The sequence below is a fragment of the Alosa sapidissima genome, chromosome 3 (assembly GCF_018492685.1).
Source record: "Alosa sapidissima isolate fAloSap1 chromosome 3, fAloSap1.pri, whole genome shotgun sequence".
In the NCBI taxonomy this organism is placed as follows: Eukaryota; Metazoa; Chordata; class Actinopteri; order Clupeiformes; family Clupeidae; genus Alosa; species Alosa sapidissima.
The window spans coordinates 23371622-23389121 of record NC_055959.1 but is presented as its reverse complement, the minus strand read 5'-3'; the positions used below and the strand labels follow the sequence as shown (position 1 = coordinate 23389121).

The following is a 17500-nucleotide window of genomic DNA, read 5'->3' as shown; positions in this document are numbered from 1 at the left end:
GTTTTTTTTGTAACAAACATGGCATTTTCGGCCTAGGCACAGAACACAAAAGACAAAAAAAGCACTGTGGCACTGGCTTGGACTGCTTACTTTTATTTCTCAAAGAGGTTAGAGCAATATGGAGGCCTACAACCACAACAGCGTCAAATGGAAAGATATCTGAAGACGCCTGAACACACAACTTATCCAAATCACAACTTTATAGGATGCTCCCTTAACAAGATCAAGGCAGGTGCACCATTCAACATGCAGCCTTGCCTTACATAAACACAGACACACACACATACACACACACACACACACACACACACACAGACACACACACGGTGCTACACTTCTGAGAGCAGCATCCGAAAGCAGGAAGCTATCCCGACTACCCCGGTTCCTCTCTCCTCCAGCCCTCCAGTCCTCCCAGAGCTGGGCCCAAGTGCCGGGGCTTCCAGAGCAGGCTGGCTGCTGGCTCCCCTTTCCCCCCCCGATGCTGGGCTCTCCTGACGCCCAACAATGGGTCTGAAAAGCCCTTCAGCTGCCTCTTTCATCCCCACCACAACACATTCGCTCCTCTTCTCCCTCAAAGACTACAGACTCTCGCTCTTTTCCTCTGCCACTCCTCTCCTCTCCTCTCCTCTCCCTCCATCCCTCTTTCTCTCACTCCCGATGGAGGGCCCAGGCCACAGCTGAGACTGGGTCCGCCACCCTGTAGCAGAGTGAGAGATCAAACCGGCCCAAGTGTCCCAGCCCAGCTTTTATTTACTGCCAGGCCTCTTCAGAGGCAGCTTTATGGCCTAGATGGCCTCAGCACATGCACACACACACACACACACACACACACACACACACACACACACACACACACACACACACACAAAAACTCTTCCTTCCCAACTGAAATGGATAATAAACAGTGATGCTAGCCATTACCATGAGCAGACAGAAGACCCTTTAGCAGCAACAGCAAAAAAAGAAATCTTTCAACTGAGACCGGGCAAAAACCTTAAAACACACACACACACACACACACACACACACACACACACACACACACACACACACACACACACACACACAGCCCTGGAGGAAACATCTCAGTTCCCTCTTTTTCTTCTCTTCTCTTAAGATCTACAGATTTTCAATTAGTGCTGCGAGACAGCCGCACTAGCGCTGAGATGGGGGGTGGATGGGCGATGGCAGTGGACAGCCAAGCGGCATAACAAATCCTTCAAGACTTCAAAGTGGAATATTCCACTTCAAACGTCTGCAGTATCCCTTAACAGCCCCAGAAAAGATTTAACCTCTGCCCCCCCCCCCTCACTCAGGCATACCGCACAACTGGGCTGCAAAGAGACTGGAAGTTGCACATCGTTCAAAGACGCAGTGAGAAGTAAGCAGAAGAGAGGGAATAGCAGGGTAGCATAGAGGGAGAGTGAAAGAGAGAGAGAGAGAGAGAGAGAGAGAGAGAGAGAGAGAGAGAGAGAGAGAGAAAGGGGAGAGGAAAAGAGAGGATGTTGCTGTACTCACACACTGTCTGCCAGGGACATGGAGTCGTCCGTCATGGCATCACTGGAGATCTCGCTGTCGTTGGCACTGGAGGCCGGAGCGAAGGCGAGACCGGTGCTGATGTGAAAGGGACTCGCTGACTCCCCACGTCTGTACGACCTAGGAGCAGACGCAGGAACACACACACACACACACACACACACACACACACACACACACACACACACACACACACACACACACATGGAAACACACACACACACACATGCATAATGAATTAAATGGCACTGTACTTGATCATGGCATTTTACATCACAGCTCCTTCAGCATTTTTTTGTTCAGGCAACATATCGGACTATCTGTCCCACATCTAACGTGTGGTCAGCACTGGGCTCTCAGCATCTCCCTCTCTTTCCTTCCCTCGTTTCCTCTCTGTCTCTCACTTCTCCTCATCCTTCTCCCTAACCCTCTCTGTCTCCTTCGTTCTACCATGAAGGCTGCCTTTTCCCCCGGTGAGGAGGGAGGGTGTTTGGACAAGACAAAAGCTGTGACTCGGAAAAGGAAGAGAGTGAGTGTAGAAGAGTGGTCGAATCGTTATGAACACAGCCAAGAGAAATACAGAGTGAGAGAGAGAGAGAGAAAAGAGAGACAGCGATGAGAGAGAGAGAGAGAGAGAGAGAGAGAGAGAGAGAGAGAGAGAGAAAGGTGGAAAGAGAGGCCATTCGCAGAAAAAAAGGACGAAAGGACTGAGACCCTGCATCAGTGAAAAAAGGGCTGAAAGGGCTGTGGGGTGAGAGAGGTGAGAAGCAGAGCGTTTCTCTGGGGGGAACATGGCCGTTGGGCTGGACACAGACCTTGACCTTTAACAAAGGCCAGAAGACCTCCCTTTTCACCCATCACTTTTTCATTCGCCCGCATTCAAGAGGTAGAGACCTCCTAGCAACGTCTTATTTTCTTCCCTCTTTTCCCTTTCTATCCCCTTTGGATAATATCATCCTTCTCCACTGCAAGATGCACAAACTATATGTGTGACAAAATCAGCAACTAGCAAAATCTCACACAGTGGACCAAGTCCCCCTCTTGATTTCCAAAGTAAATCAAGGGAGGCGCAAACTGGTTCTCAGCAACCACACCTTAGATTATATGAACATGTCTGACCCTCTGCACCAATCCGTCTATCCCCTGTTATATGTGCTGTTAGCACACCATTCCCACATGCTCTCTGAATCCTGTCCCCCCCCCCCCCCCCCTCAGAGCAGTTTAGGGGTTTGTGGACACCTGCTGTCAGAAAAACATTAAACTGGCACCTTCCACAATCCTCACACTGGCCATGTTTAATGGAGGAGTCTGGCAGCTATGAGGATGGAGGAAATGTTTAGGAACATTTGCACACTGCAATTCTAAGGTTAGATGTCTATATCCCTCTGACAATTCAGGTGCAATATATAAGCGCTTGGAAGGTTATCATGCAGACAGGCACAGAATATCTTGCCTTTTGAAGCGTCATTATGAAAATGGATATATGGCTATGACCTGTTAACAAGCTATGATTTCAAGACAAATTCAAATTCAGCTAAATTCAAATAAATCTCAATATTCTATCAATAATTAACAAAAACAAGCACATTCTTCATGGAGAGGCATAGGCTAAGCTACGTCTAAGCGAAACGTTAAGGAGCCTTGCATAAGCATGCGATCTCACTCATTCGGTGTCTGCCGAAGTAGCCTACTTCAAACTTACGGAAACTTCGGCAGGCCAGTAGAGGGCCCGCGTGAGTGTCTGTGATTACCGGCAGAGGTTAAAGCGCTTTCATTGATGTTTTTTCCCAGCCAGAGTTCTCCCTCTTGGCTTAATGTGAGCCAGGTGAGCTCACAGCACACTCGGCCGAGGGGGGAACTTACTAGCCTACATGCCAAGACCGGGAATCCATTGCAGAAAACGTACACGAAAAAAAAGAGAAAAAGTCTAGTGTGCTTAATGGTAGGCTAATGTTCAATAGTAGTGTAATAACGCTTGTACTTTATAACACATCATGTCCCTGTGGCACACACACTCTATACAAATTAATAAATATATATATATATATAACTGACCACTGACATTTGAACTTGAAAATCTGTTAACTTTGCCTACCTGTATCCTCTCTCCAGCGCCTCCACCGCCCTCACAGAGGGAGCTGCCCGGAGGGCTTTCGCGGACAGTCCGACCATAGAGGCTAAGGCTTTGGCTTTAAAGTCACTGCAACTCCATTCCTCTTCCTCGTTAAGGGTGGGTAAGTAGCCGCACACAAGTTTGAGGCTGCCCAGCCCATCCGGGCTGCCGTGAGCGGCATTCTCGCACCCACTCCGGACGTAATCGAGGTAGATGTCGGAGGTGAGAAACATTTGGTAAGCGTTCTCCTCCATCGCTGTCTGAATCTCCGTCTGTGCCTGATCAAACATCGATGAGTCAATTTGTTGCCTCTTGACGCTATCCCGAATAAAGGTCTTGGTCGCCGGCTTCAGCTGCTTGGCGACCACGCTGTGGTTTTCAATATATCGCTTGTAAATTGCTTTAGCCACTCGGTGCGTTTTGGTATCCTTGAGGTCCATTTGCCTGAAACCGTTGCAGGCAAACCAAAAGTCTAGCGTGTCCACACATTTCTCTCGCTCCAGAAATGTCCGAAAAAGTTGAGCACCGTCTTGGTCTCCAAGAAGCGAAAGCAAAGACTTGGTCCACCGCGCGAGGGGAGAATCCGGTGAGGCGCTTCCCTCCGGCTCCCCGAGTCCATCCTCATCCCTCCTCGCCGCGGAGCCAGGAGGGGCGACTTTTACAGCGGATTTAACCGTATCCTTGAGTCTCATCACGGCGAGCTTGCAGGGGTTGTAGCATTTCGTCTCGCCCTCTTCCCCCGGGACGGGGGGACGAGGAGCATCCTCTCTGAAGCTGGTTGCGATGGGGTCTGCGAGAGCCCTACTCATGACTGTGAATTCGGCACCCTTGCGTCGCGTTCCCCTCCTCTGTGCTCAACTGCAATCGCCTCTCTTTCTCTCTCAAAACTGCAGGGGAGCCGGTATGCCTGTCTTCTCTCTGAAAAAAAGAAAGTATGGATCTAATCAAAACCAGATCTACCCAAACTTCAAAGAGTCATGCAGCATGAAGTCCGTTCAGAATGGTACAGGTTCTCAGAAGAGGAAACGAGATCAAACAGGACGAATTCGGTAGTAATTTGCTATTCAACGTCTTTTACACTAGCTCCTAACTTTTGAACAAAATAATATACTATATCCCCATAGTTGTCGTTTCTGCAGCGACTGAAAATGGCAAGCTTTCGGGCATTTTCACATCAGCTACTAAATGTCTATCCACTCAGATACAATGAAATGCGTACCAATTCATAACACATCAAGCTCATAACAACACAGGCTGTAAACTAAATGCAGTTACATTTCAAATTAAAAGAAAAAAACTCCCAACTTCAACATCAGAGTTCAGTCTTAAAGTCTGGGAACGAATCAAGGAGAAGGATGCCACAACAGTCGTTTGGACAAAATTCCAAGATTATAGGCTATCCTGTCATACACATTCAATATTCAACAGTAAATGCATGCGGAGTAGCCTACCTAACAGTGTGAAAGCTTCATACGCCCCCATTTCCACGAGCCAAGCTTAGGATTCAGAACATTTCGTCCCCCGAGAAAATTCAGCGCAAGATCACAAGCAACCCTATGCCGCTCCACTCTGCCGCAACACCAGTAGAATGTTACAATCGCTGATCCGAGATACACTGTATCATTAATAATTGTATCATATAATTGATCCTACCACACCACCGATCTGCACGGATTAATAACTATGCTCCCTAACGAGACGCAGCACGAGCTCCCTCAGTCTCATCCTAAACAACTCTTTACACTTCAAACACCACTACTCTACATTCCAAACTCATCAATAAAAACATCGGAACAAGACTCCCATAAGGGTATCGTACAGCTGTTGTTTGCGTAATAATAACAATTTCTACTATCACACAAGACAGAAAAAAGACTAAATAAACTGTAACTCTCAAAAGCAGACCCTGAAGTAGCCCCGCCAGTCTTGGATCACAGGGAGGAATGCTTTCCACAAACTTCTTTTCACCAGCGTAATGAATACTCTATAAGCGTACAATAATGAAAATCAGTGCCCAGTCTTAGTGATGTATGTGGAAATACAACATCATTACGAAAAATACCACTTTTCTACAAATATCCATGTAACGAGGCATAAATCTCGAAGCTAGATTACTTCAAAGCAAGCCAACAGCACATCAAAGGTCCCTTCTGGGGCCATCGCAAGGAGAACATACACGATAGGAACTTACCATCGATCCACGAGTTTTAGACACTCCAAAAGTCTACGGTTTTTCACAAAAAAATAATCCACAATCCAGTTCAGACGGCGCAGTCTGTTTTAAAATTACACAGATTAAAAGGCGAAAACATGAATGCTTCTACAAAAAATAATAGTTTTCTCCCGTCCTTTCCTCTGCGCTAAGCAGCCACGCCATACGGTAACTCTCCTCTGGGCGCTTCCAGCACGGACTGAGCTCTGGGTTTAAGAGTGGTCTTCAAAGTAAGCAGCCGACAGACTGGTCCAGGAAGGTACATAGAAAAAAATGTTCCTCTGCGCACTATAACGCAGCACAAATGGCTCAAATTCCTCGTAGCCGGTTATTAATGCGCATCTACTGTACAATCTGAGCCAAACGGTATTGATAGTCGGAAAAATATTACGATCATACAACACTGAAGAGCTTTCTGGGCAACACTTGCGAAAGCAAAGTTACTACTAAGTTGCAAGGACCTTATCAAAGCCGAGCAATCTTGAGCCAACTCCCCGAGGCTTTGGAACGTCAGAAGTAAGTGATCTGCCGCCCCAATGGCGTTCTCCCTACAATCCTTCTGTTGCTACATCCACTTTAAAGACACAGGCTCTTTTTCTACAAGATTCGCAGTTCTCACGTTAACCCATTCGTGTCCATATAGGCTACAATGAGACATGTACAGAACTGACTGAAAGAACAACCTATACCCTTAAGCCATAATAAGGAAAAACAGACAATGCTTCTGTTCAATGGATGATCTAGTTTAGTCTACATAATTTGTACATTTAAAAAATCTTGAATAATTATAAACATCTTATAGGCTACAACCTACATACAAACATCTATAATATATTAGACTGTACATATTGTATATGGATAAATGAAAATAAGACCCTTCTCAAACTGTAGCAAGAAGGATTTTGCATAATAATTGAAATATAATAACATACACTAAATTTCATTGTGTAGATGGCATGCACAACTAGGGGAACTAGGGATGGCATGCACAACTAGGGAAACTTTCAGATGAATTAGAAGTTCTGAACATGATAGGGCCTACTTGAAATATTGAAAGATATCTCATCAATGTCAGTGTACAATTTGACATGGCAAAACTAGCCTTAAGTTAACCATACTGGTGTTCATGTCCCAAATGTCATCATGTCCCAATGTGGATGACATAAAATGATGACATACAGTATAGCTACTGTCCTTGTTCGCCTTTCACAACAAACATTTACACACACACACACACACACACAAACACACACATACACACACACAACAAGAGAGAGAGAGAGAGAGAGAGAGAGAGAGAGAGAGGGAGAGTAAACAGAGCTAAAAGTGAGAGCATCTGAAAGCGTGCCTGCTCCTCTCTCACCACACCAAACCCTATGATCAGTAACTGCTCTCTCAATTACGGGATTGTCTGCCGCCTCTCTGGGCTTGGGGGTTAAACTCTTAACAGTCTCCCTTTGAAGTGATTATCCCTTTATCTCCAGCCAGACCAAAGACTGCAAGAGGACAATGCTGAAGGAAACCAAGAGGGAGGCTTATGACAATTACTGAAGAGGTCCACACGGAGGGGAAGTGTAAATGTCCATTTCTACCATTCTGGAGGGGAGCGAGAGAAAGATAGATAGAAAACAAGGGAGAAAAAAAGAGAGAGAGAGAAGCACTGGAAGAATGAAAAGTAGAAAGAAGTACAAACAAACAGGGAGAAAGGAAAGTCAGAGCAAGAGAGAGAGAACAACAGCAACTCCACATGAGAAGAACAACACTGTCAGTGTGTGTGTGTGTGTACAGTATGTGTGTGTGTGTGTGAGAGAGAGAGAGAAAGACAGAAGGAGAGAGAGAGAAAAAGAGAGGATGAATGTGAGGAGGAGACAGACGCGACAGAGCGAGAAAGACATGGCAAACAGACAGATACATCAGACACCGATTCCATTAACAGATGATACTATACTTTTTTAGGGTGCCACTCTTCAGCAAGCCAAACAAACACAGCTCAGTTGGGCACAGCGGGCATGGGAAGGACCGTGTAGTACCACCAGAGAGAGACAGGAGGGCAGGAAGAGCACTTGTCAGCAGAATCGAGATGCCAGACAGCCAAGCAAAGAGGACACAATTTTAAGCCGCGAGCCGAGTCCTGCTTTGAAGTCGGACATGCTGCTTTACCACCCCGTCAGAGCTTACAAAGGACATCTCAGGACATAAGTAGGCATTTTATTTAAACACACACACACAAACACACACACGAAGAGTTGATGAGAGGCTCGTCTTTAAATTCAACCTGAAACGGTCTCTTCTAAGAGTGGAGGATGGCATGGAGATTAGAATAAAAATGTGCATTCACAAACTGCACAGAGCGGAAGATGTCTGCTCCAGCACTGGGGGTGGTGCTTCAGCCGGTGGAGGTGGTGCTGGTGCTGGAGCTGGAGATGGAGCCGGTGGTGGGTGGGGGCTAAGAGTACTGAAGGTTATTTATTGGTGTTCTTTCTTCTCCTCTTTTTTCCCCTCTCTCTCGCTGGGTTTTAATCTCATTTTGCGCATGACTTTAAAGTCTAACAATGTATAGAAACAATGTTTGATGTTCACCTAATCCCTTTTTGGCCATGAAACCCTCCTCATCGGCAGTAATGACTTTCATCTCCTCACTCCTGCCACCGCCTCGCTAGAAATGAAGACGCGCTAAAGATTTCTGTTTTGCTCGCTCATTCATGTGGCCAAAAGGGTGAGAAGGGGGGCGGGGGTGAGGTAGGAATTATCACCACAGAGAAGAACGCTTTTGGGGGGGGGGGTCTGGTCTGCTTAGGATAATGATCACTGGACCAGAGGGGTCAGAGTCAGAGTTCCGCTTGAAACAAGCACAAAAAAATATAGAATGTTTAAAAAGGGGGACAGGAGTACTGTACATATGAGGATTTTAGTAGATACATTTACAGCTTATATCTGCTGAACAAAAAGACATCTGAAATCTCCCACTGACATATGGGTATGCTTTGCTCTTGAAGAGTAAGAACAGTGTGCAAAGTCTACACAAAACGATGCACAAGTACAGCAGATTGCAGATCAGAGACTGCTGTGTGGAGTTGGTGACGGGGTGTCCTCCTGTGACTCTGCTGATGGCACAGACAGACAGACAGACAGACAGGACGTCTGATGGCCACGCCACCCCACAGGCAACACTCTCACAGATGTGCAGCCTGTGCGAGTCCCACACTCAGACAGTCACCGCTGCCAAACAGTCATCAGCCTGTCACACCAAGCTGACAGCCATAGCTGCACACGATCCTAACTCCTTCTCTGTTTACGTATGTGTTATCTCCCTCATATGTGTTCTGCACATTTGCACTGGGATGATCAGCTGAAAGAGAGACTGCCTGAGTGCCTCACTGCTGGATAATGAATTGGTATTGACCCCTCGGCGTCGATTTTCAACATTGTGAGTACACCTTCATCACCGTTTTTCAACATGCAGGGTTTCATGGAAGCCCATCGGACTGCCCTGTATGGGAGAAAATGACAGTAAACGGGTATCCAGTGTGTCAGAAAGTGGTTGAAAAGGCCTGAAGCGTACACCAAAGTTACTGTACATAGCACCATACCAGGCCTTCTGGGCACACAGTGGCAATGTAAAAGCCATTCCCCCTATTATAAGTCAGTGTATAATCAAAATGAGTGGTTATTTTAAAGTAAAAACCGACATATTGTTTAAGAGCTGAACACTACATATGGTACGGTTCTGACACCATTAATGGCGTGGCTCACAGACATCCACCACCTGCTCTGTATTTGCAGTGTGGTGACTAGAACCAAATTCATAAGCTGGTCTGAATTCAAGACTCAGGAAAAAACGCAGCAACATCAATGGAAATGGTTATTGAAAGACACACACACACATGGTTCTTGTAGATTGTTCCCCTCCTATGTGATGTGAAACAGATAACTGAGCAACAATACACAACTCTTTACAGCATATGCAGTCCCGCCTTGCGTTTCCCCCCTCCGTCTTACTTTAAGATGCACACAAGGTGGAGAAGCTGGGGAGCTGGGCAGAAAGGGAGCTTTCAACATGAAGGCCGAGTGTGAGTGACAGACAGACTACAGGGAGAGCAGAGTGTGGCTCACGGAGGTAAAGAGCATAAAATAGACTGGAAACACACTCATCTGTTCACATCAGGCCCACGGAGGGGGAATGGAAAGAGAAAAAGGAAAAAAAAAAACATGGCCTACTCATCTGAGTGCCGAACGGAGAGAGGCTCTGACAGGAAATCTATGTCACAATGAGGCACGCGAACAGAACGGATTGATCTGCTGATTCCAGCAAACAGTCCAGAACAAAAAAGAGAGGATAGTAAGTGACAGCTCGGAAAGCATGGAAAGTGAAATATGTACAGTTCAGATCAAATCCAAGCATATATATATATATAGAGAGACTATAGTTTAAGTTTAAAAACAATGACATACAGAAAGAGAAGAGTGATTTTTTCTGCTGGTCACACCGAAGAAAAGAGGCTCACAGAGTTATGCAACTAATGAGGTTTTAAAACAACTGAATTAAAATATGTCAATAGGTCTATGAAATAGACACCAAGGACATGATGGAGAGTGCTGTAATGACCTGCATGTCTGAGTTCAAATGTCTTTTAGGGTCCTTTATTTAGGGAACTGTAGCGTTTAGAGGCCTCACTACAGCTCTGCTCATATTCATTTAGTGTCACCTGTTTACACCGAACCAAAGAGAGCAGTATGATGCTGCCCCACTGGGTGTTTTTAAACAGCATGTCAGAACAAGGGCTATAGTGCTCAACATACTGCCTGTAGTACTGCATTTGAAACTGGAACCTGGATTTGTTTTAACTCAGAAAATTGCAGCAGAATGCCACTTGAAGTCAAGCTATAACTAAAAAAACAAAACCCTGGCTTCATTTAGTCAGCCTGATATTATTCGCAATATGGTGATAAACATAACAGAGCCCTTGACTCTATCCAAAGTTAAAAACGTTTAAATGCATGAGAAGAAATAAACTAGTATTGTTTATTAACTAGTTTATAAACTAGATCCTGTAACTTCTGACAATGATGGGTACATTTTGTTGATGTTGGGCTTTTGCAAGCCTTGGACATGTATAGCTTCAGTAAGTTAAGACTCAAGCAAAGTTGTGGTGTGCATCATGTAAAATAGTTTCTGCTTGTTATGTTTGATTTAGCGTTCTGGCAACAACACAATAGTTTTTGCTTCATTTTGGTAAGCTGCCAGGTTTCATCACAGCCCTATCCTGTCATGCCAACTCTCCCAAAGACAAAACAGCGCTGTGACTACATCCTCTTGTGTAATAAAGGAAACAATGACGCCCCATCCTGCATTCGTACCTTTTACGCAGAGCGAGGTGAGACAGAATGAAAGTGCAACATTTCCACCTTGAACAGCCTGTATAAAAAAATCCCCATGAAGGACAGGTGAGAAAAGGGGAGGACGTTGGCCACTAATTGGGCTACACCCAGGATCGTGATGCCACACCTCTTTTACAGGTGAAGTCCCTGATGTAATGCTATGACATGTCACCAGACTGCTGATGCACAGATAATAAGACGACATCAGGGTGTGTGTGTGTGTGTGTGTGTGTGTGTGCGAGCGGACCGAGCCTTTGATCCTCCCTCAAATTGGGACGATTGTTGGAAACCAACAGGTTTCTAACAGTTGAAAGCCTGAGGCCACCTTAGTGGTTGTATTAGTAAGCAGGTTTATTGCATGGTGTGACGGTGGCTTGGGCTGCCGACTCATAATTTTCAACCACTTCAATTTGATCTCAAAACTAGTCCCCAATAGCCTAGAAATCTAGACGCACCCTAGCGGCGGCAAATTAATTTGCTCAGCCTGTACGTCTAGTATCAAACCATAGGGATTTCTATTGGCTAACACCGTGGATGTTATTCAATCACAGCGCTCTATTTTGTTAGAGAGTCTTAAGGCGGGCTTAACAGGATAACGACAGTCCTGCGACGGTGAACAACAAGGAAGGTGGCTGTGGCGAACGAAGAGCGGTTGTTTGAATCGGCGTTGGCGTCAACTTTGGAGAAGTTGGACTTGTGCTTTTCTTTGAAAGTTGAGCAACACAATGCACTTAAGTCATTCCTTTCGAAGAAGGATGTATTTGCCGTTTTGCCGACCGGATACGGATATGGTCGTAGCGCTGGCCTATTGCATGCCTAGGCAGTTTGAAAGACAATTCTCTGCCCACCCCTTGGATTAAGCGAGGTGAATGGTTCGATGCCAGACTATACATTTCAATGATATAGGATGGCCCGCCAGGCTAAGTCCCCAATTCTCTCCCACATAATAATTAATAGAATAAAAGGGAGAGTTAAAGGAAAAGAAAAAGAGAGACCACAGCAAAGACCGAAAGGTACTTTGTCAGACAGGCACCCACACACAGCTTTCATATCTTCCGCACACTTTACAGTTAGTTGCTTCAAATTGAAACCTGACCAATACCGGAGAGCCCTGATTCCATTCAACCACTCAGTGACCTTAACAAAACCACTGAGAATCCGCTCAGGGAGCCGAAATGGCTCTGTTGGGAAGAAAAGGCTGCGTGTCATTCGCGTGATCCTTCCAATCATTATCGTTTTACCAAAAGCTTTCTGTCCGTTTCCCATCTGACAATCCCCTCTTGCATAGCTCGGAGAACAAAATCAACACATCAAATAAATAGGCTGTGGTGTAAAATTTCCTTTGGAACCAGTGGAGAAACAGTAAACTCTGGGACAATAGGCAGACTGAGGGTAGAAGTGCGTAATAAATGCATAAAAGAGAGCAATTTTCAACATAAGCTGGGACATGAGAATACAATTCTGACTTCAATGTCCCCCTAAATTGCTTCCTGGTATTGAATTTTGATGGAACTGATCACCATCGAAAAAAGAAACAGGCCTTGCAGGAAGCAGACAGACAAAAGCAGTGTAACTCCTTTTCATGATATTCTCACAAAGATGGGAGACAGGAGACTGGACTGCCATGAAGCACAGCTGGAAGATAAAAAGACTTCCTTGACACCAAAACACCATAATGGCCGCATAAGTGTCAGTTTCAAGCAGGTAGTCCTCACTAAAACTATGAGGATCCCTCAAACAGAAGGAGCAAAACCTCCTGTAGGAATTCTGTTTGCCAAATCTTACAGATAAAGGTAAGTAAATAAAGTAAGTAAGTAAAGTTTATTTTTAGAGCCCATTTAAACACAGCTTGCATTGACCAAAGTGCTGTACATAGCACAGTTAGTTAGGTAGTTTGAATTGACATTAAAAGACTACAAGGATGAACAGACAATGAAATTTAGCACAAACATTTTGTCCTATAAAGCTCTACATGTGATCTCAGTGTACCAAAGCAACACGATGAGAGGTTCTGCCACATTATGATAAAAAAAGTTCTGTTTTGAAACACAACGTAGGTAACTCTAGGTAGTGCTTCTAAGGTTTCTAGGTAGAACTTCAGTATTCCAGATAAGGGTGAAAGGTTGTTTGTGGTCTACGAAACTCCCTCTGGCTCGGTCTGAAGCTCTTTTCCTTTTATTTGCGTCTTCCATCAAGGGTTTTCGCTGCTTCTTCGCTGGCTCTACCATTATACACATGTTTGCAACAATCTCGGTCGGCGGGTAGGATACACCGAACTTGCAAGTGGGATATTCTTCCTACAGGCAGTCGGGGCGGGCGAGAGAGCCTTCATTCGCCCCGTAATGAGTCATTTAACCATATACCGACTTACGAAGATGATTAATTAACACGAAAACGTTGCCTGGTGTCCCTTTAAGTATCATTTTCGGTAAAAATAAAAATAAAGAATGTGTAGGAAACATGTTCAATATGGATCCTTTGAATTCAAATTAAATATAAAGTCAAAATGAACTGATATGCCATTTGACTGGAGTGTTGCTAGTAGTAGCAGTAGTCTTTTCAAGAATAGACCACAGTACTATGGATGCTCCACTTGATTATATTTATGGGCAAGTCTACTTCAGAGGTAAGTTATTAACTTCTTTGATACAGTAATGCAGTATTGAGTTGCAATGGACTTGGGTAGTAAATTCACATCAATATTCATTTCTTGCATTCATAAACTCAGAAAACATTTTAGGATAAAGTTAATGTAACTATCTAAAGCTTTGATAACTCATAAAACATTTGGTAACACCTTAGTTGGGTAATCTGCCTAAAGAGACTTTACAGATAGTTTCTTTAAGTTCAGTTCAGTCTTAAAAATGAACGATACATATAGATTTATTCATTTAGCAGACGCTTTTATCCAAAGCAACTCGGGGTTAAGTGCCTTGCTCAAGGGCACAACGGTGGAAGGTGGGAATTAAACCCACAACTTTACTGCTCCTTAGCAACTATGCTACCACCGCCCGTTTGTTGATGAACAATTACTGCACATCACCACCACCAACAAAACCCAACCTCTAACCATAAACATAATATGTTGTTAACAGTGTCAACATATGTTTGTTTATAATCTGAGTATCTGTTGATAGTCTGAAAGGGAGGCTATCCAAGTAAAATGTAACCAAACAGCTTAACTATTCCCTAAACTAAGCCCCTTAAAAGTCATAGTGATGTGAAATAACGAGGGCAACAGTGAAATTGATGTCTTTAATAAAATGATGCTTGATTTAAAACTTATTAAAACATTAAAATGGATGTAAAAAATACATTATACTGAATTCATGTCATTAAAAAAACAACAAACAGAAACAAAAGCAGGTGTCATAAATACAATGAACTTATGAAGATGAATTTAAAAAAGGTGTTAAATAAACAAATGCTACACAAAGAAAAAAACACGGCAACATGAATACCACTGTAAATGAGTGGAGAAATGATGATCCTTCATCTGTGAATCAAGGCCACTCTGTAAATGTGTATGTGTGTGTATATGCACACACACGTGTGTGATGTGCTCACTTCATTCTGGAGTTTTCAGAGAACCTTCCATCAGTGCAGGATGAACAGCTGTTACCTGTGAGAGTGGAGACAACAGAGAAAGAGATAAGATATAGATACGATGGGTAGTTTCATTTGCCATCTATCTCTCTCTTACATACACACACTACACACACGCACTACACACACACACACACACACACACACACACACACACACACACACACACACACACACACACAGTCAACTTCAAGGCAGCGCTGCCTGGAAGGTGCTAGGGTTAGTCAAGCGTTAGGGTTAAGGTTAGCGTTAGGTGCCTTAAAGTTGACGGTGGGGGCCCAAAAGACCTTCAAGTTACACACACACACATTTCATATTAACACGTTACACACATAATACAAGACGTAGAAATCTGCATGTATGTGAGTTGATCTGACATTGTACTGTGCTTCTGAGGTGGACTGAACTACACCATCTGATATCCAAACTCAGGCTACAACTTTAAGACAAGCTAGGCTCCTTCTGATTGGACATCACCTCAGGTGGACCCATGATGTAGACCATTCACTTCACAAATGCCAGCGTTGATTTCATTGTGTCAGCTTGCTAAAAGTAGGTTCCAGTTCTTTAGATATCAGTATCTCTCTCTCACTCTTTCTCTCCACTCCTCCCTCCATTCTCATGGGCAGCACTTAGGCCTCAAGTAGGCCAATATTTGACTAGCGGCGATCCCTCCTCAAACACAAAGCCGCTGATTCAATTAAGGGAAGGAGGAAATGTGCCGTCAATCAGGCCGTCTCAAAGGGACCAGTGCAGCACCGGCGCTTTTCATGTTCTCTCTCATCTCCCTCCCTTCCGGACATGAACCACTCTGTCCACCCACCCCCACCACCACCACCACCACCCAGGGGCTCCAGGACACCAACGCCCAGGTGAGGTAGAGGCAGAGGCTGAGGATTGGTGTCAGCATCTGGGCTGCCTGAGGTGTCTGTCCCCTCCCTCGCTCCCTCTGGCTGGGTGGCTGGGATCAGGGACTGCCCCGACGAGGGCACATTTGCATGGCCTTATCTCTGGGCTTGTGTGGGTGCTTTACATGCAGGGAGGGCTCAGTCGGGACGGGTGGGGCGAGAGGACAGACGGAGCTGCGGGCGGTGGTGTCATCTCTCCGTCCCGACAAACTGGGTGAACTCTCAGAACGCATACAATGTAACGTGTGGAGTTTCCTCCGTGAACGATTGTATGACGTCAAGTCTGAACTTGCATTTGTTCGTTGCTTTATGAGCTTGATTGTATATTATATTGCTGGGTGCGCCTTTGCTTGTCAGATGCCAGTCTAATTTGTGTTGAGGTTTATGTAAGAATGAGCCGAACAGGTTGTTAGTACACTGAGGGAGAGGTGAGTAAAGGGGTTGGGGACATGCAAGTGTGAGATGTCTGTGTATGAGGATGTTATTTTGTGTGCATGTGTGTGTGTGTGTGTGTGTGGGCATGCACTTTACGGTGTCCTCACCTCCTTCCACGGCTGGCATCCAGGTCCTCCTGTAGCACTGCTGCCCTCTTCTGCAGGAAGTTCACCTACAGACCACCAACAGCAGTTAGACAACACACTACTGGAGGTGTCTATTCCCTGCAAACACCCACTTCGTCACATTACCATTCACCCAGCATCTTGTGCTCTATGCTGTAATTATACCCATAAACATAATCATTGGATCAAGTTACAACACTTAGAGGCAATGGGCCCTATTTTGACAACCTAAAACGCATGGTCTGACATGTATGGTTTCAGAGCATTTAGGGTGAGTCCACTTTATCTAGTTTGACGACAAAATAAATGATCTTAATTAAGCATGGATGTGTTTTGGGCATAACATCCATTAAACCAATGAGAGTGGCAACTCCCATTCCCTTTAAGAGCCAGGAGCGCGTGAATCATGGCGCAATGCTATTACAATGACAAGTACACGCATCTCGGCAGAAGGAATCTGCTTGCATGCATGACTGTCTATGCAACAGCAGGATTCCATGAAAGCTTGCTTTACTAAAGTAGGTGTGTGAGTGATAAACAGTATACAAACGTGTGTAACCTACTCGCTCTAACTGAACTTGTAGGCAATGACAAAACAAAGTCTTACACTTAGTTATTGACTTTCACAATTACAATCAAAACCATTGAACAAAAAACAAAAAACAAACAAACAAAAAAAAAACAATTACCCCAATTAACATTCGAATGATTTAATAAAAATCCTAAGGACATTTATTCAAGCACAACAGCACAGTCGTTGCATTGCGTTTCCAGGGACTTGCTATGGTCTCTTTACTAGGCAGATCACAAGTTAGGCTTCTTGACAGTGTGCTCTCAAAAAAACAGGGAAATATGGCACATTTCACTTTAGACCAGGTTTTTCTAATTTGCTGGGATTTGGTGGGATAATGATAACTCTATTGGCCACAAACTTGCAAAGACAGTTGCATCACTTTGCGATGCACCAGGCGTAAGATAGGGCATAATATCTTTTGCCAAAATGACAATGACTATAAACTACATTCAGTACACAGAGCTCCAATACAGTGTTAAAAATCTCTCCTAATGGGCCCTAACTGACATCAAGTCAGAGAATTATGGGTGCTTTGAAACATTCTTGATATGTTCTCATTGACATGATAAATAACCTTTCGACTAATATTACACCAAAACATGATGGTGGTAA

At 44.5% G+C, this 17500-nt stretch overlaps 2 protein-coding genes across 4 annotated transcripts in view; both read right to left on the bottom strand.

Annotated features, from left to right (window-relative positions):
* axin2 (axin 2 (conductin, axil)) overlaps positions 1-6349 on the bottom strand; it is an 18003-nt gene extending 11654 nt beyond the window's left edge. The window contains exons 1-3 of one of the 2 annotated variants that reach the window (XM_042085648.1): positions 5841-6349; positions 3632-4567; positions 1519-1656 (exon numbers count right to left, since the gene is read on the bottom strand). In XM_042085648.1, the coding sequence (XP_041941582.1) occupies positions 1519-1656; positions 3632-4458 (965 nt within the window). In that variant the 5' untranslated portion in view covers positions 4459-4567; positions 5841-6349. The remainder of the gene's footprint in view (positions 1-1518; positions 1657-3631; positions 4568-5840) is intronic. The other variant, XM_042085649.1, reaches the window with a different exon arrangement.
* An 8174-nt stretch (positions 6350-14523) lies between these two features.
* Positions 14524-17500, bottom strand: part of cep112 (centrosomal protein 112) — a 110350-nt gene continuing 107373 nt past the window's right edge. The window contains exons 25-26 of one of the 2 annotated variants that reach the window (XM_042085646.1): positions 16297-16361; positions 14524-14862 (exon numbers count right to left, since the gene is read on the bottom strand). In XM_042085646.1, coding sequence (XP_041941580.1) covers positions 14859-14862; positions 16297-16361 — 69 coding nt within the window. In that variant the 3' untranslated portion in view covers positions 14524-14858. Of the gene's footprint in view, positions 14863-16292; positions 16362-17500 lie in introns of those variants that run through there. The other variant, XM_042085647.1, reaches the window with a different exon arrangement.